General features: G+C 33.6%; 1 protein-coding gene across 1 annotated transcript; it reads left to right on the top strand.

Annotated features, from left to right (window-relative positions):
* Positions 1 to 490: 490 nt before the first annotated feature.
* LOC133321623 (putative odorant receptor 85d) lies at positions 491 to 8,369 on the top strand (the record flags this gene model as incomplete). The annotated part of the gene is made up of 6 exons (XM_061530706.1): positions 491 to 538; positions 2,546 to 2,603; positions 2,662 to 3,550; positions 4,417 to 4,618; positions 4,735 to 4,890; positions 8,313 to 8,369. Coding segments are annotated over 6 exons (1,410 nt in total), but the record flags the coding sequence as incomplete, so codon positions are not given.
* Positions 8,370 to 9,149: the final 780 nt, after the last annotated feature.

Raw genomic sequence — 9,149 nt, 5'->3', positions numbered from 1 at the left:
TGTCTATTTTTATCGATTTCCCAAGAAATGGAAAGCATTAATCTATTGGTCTGTTCCAGAATGAGGAAGAATATACAACTTTTTACAACGATAACAAGATACTGTTCGTTCACAAATTACCATTTGAAGGAACAATGAAAAGTTTTTTATTGTAAGTATTTGACTGTATATATATATATATATATATATGTCAGCCGCTATAACTAGGCTAATTTGTGGCTAGACCGAAAGGTTTTCATCGCCCTCACAAATTAAATATTTATTGGCTTACAAAGTAAAAAACAGGTAATGTGAATATTTAAATAAAGACAAATAAACTTATTATAGACAAAATGTTTATCGACAGTAATTTCAATTATTAAAGAAATAACAAATATTTTGGGGCCTATCCCTAGGCGTGATTTCTTTTAAATTATTTTGTATTCTCTATCCTTAAGAGTGGATAAAAAAATACTGAGTAAATACTGAATTTTTTAAAAACATTTTTGAGGTCTATGAAATTGGGAAAAATCGGTTCAGATTTAGATATAGGTTCCATATATATATATGTCCGATTTAATGTAAGCGGTGCCTATATATATTTATATATTTTCGTCCGATTTCGTCGATTTGCACGAAATTTGGCACAGCGTAATGAATTAGGTCTAAAATGATGTGTGTAAAGCTTCGCGAAAATCGGTTCAGATTTAGATATAGCTCAAATATATATTTTCGCCCGATTTAATATAAATGGTGCACCAAAGTCCCTATATATCTGTCGATTTGCATGAATTTTGGCATAGCGTACTGAATAAAGTCTAGAATGGTGTGTGTTAAGTTTCGTGGAATTCTATTCAGATTTAGATATAGCTCCCATATATATTTTCGTCCGATTTTGAGTAACTAGTCCACCATTGTCCCCATATATCTTTCGATTTGCACGAAATTTGGCACAGCCTAATGATTTAGGTCTAGAATGATGTTTGTTAAGTTTCCTGAAAATCTGTTCAGATTTAGATATAGCTCCCATATATATTTTCGTCCCATTTAATGTAAATGGTGCACCAAAGTCCCTATATATCTTTCGATTTACACGAAATTTGGCATGGCGTACTAAATTAAGTCTAGAACGACGGGGTTTAAATTTCGTGAAAATCGGTTCAGATGTAGATGTAGTTCCCATATATAGTTTTGCCCGATTTTAGGTAAATGGTCCACCAAAGTCCCTAAAACCACTCGATTTGCACGAAATTTGGCACAGCGTACTAAGTGAAGCCTAGAATGATGTGTGCTAAGTTTTGCAAAAATCGGTTCAGATTTAGATATAGGTCACATATATATTTTCGTCCGATTTTAGGTAAATAGTGTACCAAAGTCCCTATATATCCTTCGCTTTGCACGAAATTTGGCACAGCTTACTAAATTAAGTCTAGAACGATGTGTGTTAAATTTCATGAAAATCGGTTCCGATTTAGATATAGCTCCCATATATATTTTCGTCCGATTTATCTGTTGAATATACCCAAAGTGGTGAAGGGTATCATATAGTCGGCCCCGTCGACTTTACTACTTTCCTTACTGGGTTGAGGTCTATCCCTAGGCGTAAATTTTTTAAAAACATTTTTTGAGGTCTATCCCTAGGCGTGGATTTTTTAAAAACATTTTTTGAGGTCTATCCTTAGGCGTGGATTTTTTAAAAACATTTTTTGAGGTCTATCCTTAGGCGTGGATTTTTTAAAAACATTTTTTGAGGTATATCCTGAGGTCTATCCTTAGGCGTGGATTTTTTAAAAACCAATTTTTGAGGTCTATCCTTAGGCGTGGATTTTTTAAAAACATTTTTGAGGTCTATCCTTAGGCGTGGATTTTTTAAAAACATTTTTGAGGTCTATCCTTAGGCGTGGATTTTTTAAAAACATTTTTGAGGTCTATCCTTAGGCGTGGATTTTTTAAAAACATTTTTGAGGTCTATCCTTAAGCGTGGATTTTTTAAAAACATTTTTGAGGTCTATCCTTAGGCGTGGATTTTTTAAAAACATTTTTGAGGTCTATCCTTAGGCGTGGATTTTTTAAAAACATTTTTGAGGTCTATCCTTAGGCGTGGATTTTTTAAAAACATTTTTGAGGTCTATCCTTAGGCGTGGATTTTTTAAAAACATTTTTGAGGTCTATCCTTAGGCGTGGATTTTTTAAAAACATTTTTTCAGGTTATTTTCAAGTAACCAGAAATATAAATGGCTGAAAAGGCTACGCCTTGAAAGTCCTTAAAAGCTATTGTTAAAAGATCCACTCCTTGCAGATCCTTAAAATATATTCTTTAAAAATCCATCCTTTATTATAACCTGGAAAAAATGAAATGTTTTTCTTTAAAAAAATCCACACCTTGTTTTGGTCTGAAAATTTTTTTCATTCAGAAATCCACTCATTGCATTGTTCTTGAAATAAGCATATATTAAAATGTGTACAAAAATTAAATCATTATCCAATTTTCGAAGAACGACTCCCCTCACCAAAAAGTTCAACTAATTAAAAATTAATTTTAAAATGAACAGTTATACAAACCCAGAACCACCTTAATGATTTCGATTTGGATTTAATTGACATACCGAAGAGCGAGCTAGTGAGTGAGGTTATAGAAATATGATTGTTGAATGACAGGCATAATCATAATACTTGCTTCAGGCATTCGCGTCAGTTTAAATTCAATTGGAAATACGTCAGGAACAAAAACGGAAATCCACATCGACGAAACGAAATCTTCATTCATAACAATGGCGCCCAAGGCTGGGAAGATTATTGGCTTAAATAAATTCCTTTTACAAGCAGATATTTTGGCTAAATCCATAGGTTTAATACCCTATGACGAGGAGGATCGGGGCAAGCGGGGTAGCCACTATGCTCTCCTAATGAAAATCATTTTCATCATTAATATGGTGAATATGAATTTTGTCTTGTTCTCGGAAATTATGTTTGTCCTGTTGGCCATGAAAAATGGCAATAATTTTGTGGAGGCGACCATGAACCTGTCATACATCGGCTTTGTTTTTGTCGGAGATATCAAAATCATTAGTGTGCTGCGCAAAAAGCCCGTCCTAACAATACTCATGAAGGAAATTGAAAATATCTACCCCAAGGATGTGGATTTGCAAAAATCCTATTATGTTCGTCAATTTGTTTGGCGTTTCAATTTAATCAGTTTGGGCTTTGTGGTGGTCCACGAGATTTTAATTTGGTTCTATAATCTGTACACAGCTGTGAGTTATTTAATCTATGAGCTGTGGTTGGGGTGGCGCACAATACCCAGGACTTTGCCGTATTACTGTTGGGTGCCCTGGCAGTGGCAGGGCCACTGGTCGTATTATTTTTTATATGCATCGCAAAATTTTGCGGGTCATACCTGTATGTCTGGACAATTGGCAAATGATTTGTTTTTGTGTGTGGCGGCTACACAGATAATTATGCATTTTCAATATTTGGCTAAGCGGCTAAGGGAGTATCGGCCGACGGGAAATTATTCGGAAGATTTGAAATTTTTGGCGGAAAATATCAAATATCATCAGGCTATTATACAGTGAGTATCACAATTTTGAGGAATTATTTTCAGGTGCCCATCAATGCCTGGGTGGATTTTTTTTGATAAAAAGAATTTAAGACCTCTAAGTCGGTCATTTTAACCTCAAGGCCTGGATTTTTTCATGAGCCTTGTAGCATGGACTTTTAAAGAATAATTTTTTCAAGGACTTACAAGGCGTGGATTTTTAAAAGAGAATATTTTCAAGATCCTGCAAGTAATGGATTTATTAAATTTTTTTTTCAAGATTCGGCAAGGCGTGGATTTATTAAGGACATTGAAAACCAACCTAACGTCGATTTTTTTACAAAGTATTCTTTAAAGATCCGTTGATGCGTGGATGTATTAAAAAATATATTTTTGTTTTAAATCCTGCAAAAAAGGCTTTTTTCAGGATCCTTTAAGGCGTGGATTTATTAAAACAATGTTTTCAAGATTCTTCGAGGCGGAAATTTATTCAAGATCCTGAAGAATAATTTTGTCAAAAACCTAAAAGTCCTGGATTTTAAAAAATATTTTCTCAATGACCTACAAAGTGTGGATTTATTAAAAAATATTTTTTCAATGTCCTTCAAGGTGAGGATTTACAAAAAATATATTACAAGGTCCTTCAAAGCGCGGATTTACAAAAAAATATTTTTTCAATGTCCTTAAAGGTGCGGATTTACAAAAAAAAATAATTTTTTTTAAGGTCCTTCAAAATGCGGATTTATAAAAAAATATTTTTTCAAGGACCTTCAATATGCTAATTTATAAAAAATATTTTTTTTCAAGATCCTGCAAGGCGTGGCTACCTTCTTCAATTCCTGTCTTTTATCCCTACCAACTGCATATGTAATTTCCCATATTTCCCATTCTCTTTGCAGCTTGTCATCACTAATGAACGAAGTGTTCGGTGTTAGCCTTCTGGTCAATTTCATTTCATCATCTTTTATTATGTGCTTTCTGGGCTTTCAAATGACCATTGGCGTTGAGGCGGATACCTTGGTAATGCTCTTCATGTTTCTCTTTTGTTCGTTGGTACAAATTCTAATGATATGCAATTATGGACAACAATTGATAATAAAGGTAAGTGTGTGGGTGACTACATGAGTCCGTGTATGTGTTTGTGTGCATTTTGGTTTAATTGCGAACAAAGGCACTAATTTCCATATCAAATTGTCATAAACTATCTTCCCACATAGAGCGAGGACATAGGCGATGCTGTCTATTCACAGGAATGGCTAAACAGTGATTTACGTTATCGCAAAATGTTAATTGCGATAATTGTTCGTTCCCAGAGGCCGGTGATACTGAAGGCAACAACATTCTTGAATGTTTCGAGGAGCACCATGACAGAGGTATGTATGTGTGTGCAAATGAGTAATGCGATAGGTGGAAATGTAAGGAAATCCACCCCTTGTAGGTCCTTGAAAAATTATTCTTTAAAAATCCACGCCTTGTAGGTCCTTGAAAAATTATTCTGTAAAAATTTACGCCTTGTAGGTCCTTGAAAAAATTAATCTTTAAAAATCCACGTCTTGTAGGCCCTTAAAAAAATTATTCTTTAAAAATCCACGTCTTGTAGGCCCTTGAAAAAATTAATCTTTAAAAATCCACGTCTTGTAGGCCCTTGAAAAAATTATTCTTTAAAAATCCACGTCTTGTAGGCCCTTGAAAAAATTATTCTTTAAAAATCCACCCCTTGTAGGTCCTTGAAAAAATTATTATTTAAAAATTCACGCCTTGTAGGCCCTTGAAAAAATTATTCTTTAAAAATTCACGCCTTGTAGGCCCTTGAAAAAATTATTCTTTAAAAATCCACGCCTTGTAGGTCCTTGAAAAAATTATTCTTTAAAAATCCACGCCTTGTAGGTCCTTGAAAAAATTATTCTTTAAAAATCCACGCCTTGTAGGTCCTTGAAAAAATTAATCTTTAAAAATCCACGTCTTGTAGGCCCTTGAAAAAATTATTCTTTAAAAATCCACGCCTTGTAGGCTCTTGAAAAAATTATTCTTTAAAAATCCATGCCTGGTAGGTCCTTGAAAAAAATATTCTTTAAAAATCCATGCCTTGTAGGTCCTTGAAAAAATTATTCTTTAAAAATCCATGCCTTGTAGGTCCTTGAAAAAATTATTCTTTAAAAATCCACGCCTTGTAGGTCCTTGAAAAAATTATTCTTTAAAAATCCACGCCTTGTAGGCCCTTGAAAAAATTATTCTATAAAAATTCACGCCTTGTAGGCCCTTGAAAAAATTATTCTTTAAAAATCCACGCCTTGTAGGTCCTAGAAAAAATTATTCTTTAAAAATACACGCCTTGTAGGTCCTAGAATAAATTATTCTTTAAAAATGCACGCCTTGTAGGTCCTTGAAAAAATTATTCTTTAAAAATCCACGCCTTGTAGGTCCTTGAAAAAATTATTCTTTAAAAATCCACGCCTGAGATGGTCCTTAAAAAATTATTCTTTAAAAATCCACGCCTTGTAGGTCCTTGAAAAAATTATTCTTTAAAAATCCACGCCTGAGATGGTCCTTAAAAAATTATTCTTTAAAAATCCACGCCTTGTAGGTCCTTGAAAAAATTATTCTTTAAAAATCCACGCCTTGTAGGTCCTTGAAAAAATTATTCTTTAAAAATCCACGCCTTGTAGGTCCTTGAAAAAATTATTCTTTAAAAATCCACGCCTTGTAGGTCCTTGAAAAAAATTATTCTTTAAAAATCCACGCCTTGTAGGCCCTTAAAAAAATTATTCTTTAAAAATCCACGCCTGGGATGGTCCTTAAAAAATTATTCTTAAACAAGTAAGGAAAGCAGTAAAGTCGGACGGGGCCGACTATATGAAACCCTTCACCACTTTGGGTATATTCAACAGATGAATCCTAACAGACGTCGCATTTTTGAAGGACCAGTAAAATGAAATATGAATGGCATAAACATGCCATTCTGCAACCTATACTAAATTTTTCATTTGATCAGACATAGAGTTGCTTCTTGCAACTGGATAAACATGAGCACGAAAATATATATAAAAGCTTTATCGAAATCTTAACCGATTTCATCGATACTTGTCACAGGTTAGGTTATACTAATTTCAGTATGTTTTGTGTATATCGGCCACATTTTGAGTTCTTGGAGCATCATTTATTTAAATTGGGAAAAAATATATATGGTAGCTTTATCCAAATTTGAGCCGATTTCAACAAAACTTTCCACATGCTAGGTTATAGTAACTTCAGTAGGTTGTGCAAAATTTTGTGTCAATAGGCGTAACTTTGGGTGTTTGGTGTACAATTAACTTAAAATCGTACAAAACTATAATTGGGAACTATATCCATATCGGAACCGATTCCTACTTGGTAAATGTTAGGCAATACTAGCATCGATACGTTGTGCAAAATTTGGTACCCATCGGTCTAACTTTAGGTTTTTTGTCCACATTTTACTTAAAATGGGACGGAAACTATATATAGGAGCTATAGCTAAATCTGGACCGATTTTCAGGAAACTTAACTCACACCATTCTAGACCATATTCATTACGCTGTGCCAAATTTCGTGCAAATCGAAAGATATATAAGGACTTTGCTACACCATTTACATTAAATCGGACGAAAATATATATGAAAGTTATATCTAAATCTGACCCGATTTTTCGGAAACTTAACACACATTATTCTAGATTTCATTCAGTATGCTGTGCCAATTTTCGTGCAAATCGAAAGATATATAGGGACTTTGGTGTACCATTTACATTAAATCGGACGAAAATATATATGGGAGCTATATCTATATCTGGACCGATTTTCAGGAAACGTAACACAAATCATTTTAAACCTAATTCATTACGCTATGCCAAATTTCGTGCAAATCGAAGGATATATAGGGACTTTGGTGCACCATTTACCTTAAATCGGACGAAAATATATATGGGAGCTATATCTAAATCTGAACCGATTTTCAGGAAACTTAACACGCATCATTCTAAAATTAGTTTAGTATGCTGTGCCAAATTTCGTGCAAATCGAAAGATATATAGGGACTTCGATACACCATTTACCTTAAGTCGGACGAAAATATATATGGGAGCTATATCTAAATCTGACCCGATTTTCAGGAAATTTACCACACATTATTCTTGATTTTATTCAGTATGCTGTGCCAATTTTCGTGCAAATCGAAGGAATTTATAGGGACTTTGGTGCACCATTTACATAAAATCGGACGAAAATATATATGGAAGCTATATCAAAATCTGGACCGATTTCCAGGAAACTTAACAAACATCATTCTATACCTTATTCAATACCATATGATAAATGTCGTACAAATCGGACGTTATATAGGGACTTTGCTACACCATTTAAATTAAATCGGACGAAAATATTTAAGGGGCCTATATCTAAATCTGGATCGATTTTCACGAAATTTAACACACATCATTCCATACCTAATTCAGCACGCTGTACCAAATTTCGTGCAAATCGAAAGATATATAGAGACTGTTTACATAATATCGGACGAAAATATATATGGGAGCTATATCTAAATTTTCACCGTGTTAAAGTATATACACCTTCATTAGCCATAAGGCTGAGGGTATAATTATCCATTAAAAATTCTTAAATTTGTGTTCCGATTTTAGAAATTTCGGTATAGGTCCACTTTTTGGTATGTTCCCTATATTTTCATTTCTAGTACCTGTCAAAGTTCGGCCTGGCCGAACATACCGCTTTTTCACTTGTTATTAATAATATTTTATTTATTTCCTTTTTTCTTCCAGTTGATGCAGCTCTCTTATAAATTCTTTGCCTTGCTGCGTACCATGTATTCAAAATAAGTGGCAGTTTGGAAAATCTCAAATCAAAAAACAAATAAAATTTAAAATTTCGGATCCTTTTCAATTGTAATAAATTTTTTTCAATCCTTTTCAAATTTGAAATAAAATTACCCAAAAAAATGCCAATACGTCATTTTCATATTAAATCGTCTGATTGATTGTTTAATAATTTAATATAATTCGGTTTATATGAATCTATCACGCTGGGCCAATCGTACAATCTGCCCATATGACTTCGATATATCGACGACTTTAATTAAGTTAGATTTTCTAAATAACATATCACACACAGCAAATACAAATACAACAACAACGACGACGATGACATTACCATCAGTAATCATAGCCATCTGCCAAACCTGTCCGAACACTCATACACACCCACATGTCAATATGTCTATCTATCTATAAGTGACCAGAGACCGACCCTTCAGGCTATCTATGCACTCAGTCGCTTCCTCCATCCATTGTGTATTAGCTGCCTGTCTGTCTGTCTGCCCTGGCATTCCATCCCGAGTACACTTTTAATTACATTTAAATAACAACAAAATTGAATTGCCATGGCATGACCATCAAATTGTTGTAATAAATTGTTTAATGATTTGTATTTTTTGCTGGTGGTAATACTACAACAATGGCCATAGCAGAAGGGAAACAAATTGTTTACAGGTTTATGGACACCTTTGAGGAATTTTATTCTCACATATTTGTCTTTTTTTATATTGAATCCTTTTTTAACGTTAAAGGGAAAAAGGATATTCATGATATGGTTATTTGACA

This window comes from Musca vetustissima, unplaced genomic scaffold, assembly GCF_032173495.1.
Source record: "Musca vetustissima isolate MV318-11 ecotype Yass unplaced genomic scaffold, APGP_CSIRO_Mvet_v1 utg154663, whole genome shotgun sequence".
NCBI classification, from domain to species: domain Eukaryota; kingdom Metazoa; phylum Arthropoda; class Insecta; order Diptera; family Muscidae; genus Musca; species Musca vetustissima.
Note: the sequence above shows the minus strand (reverse complement) of the source record. Positions and strands in the feature narration are given on the sequence as shown.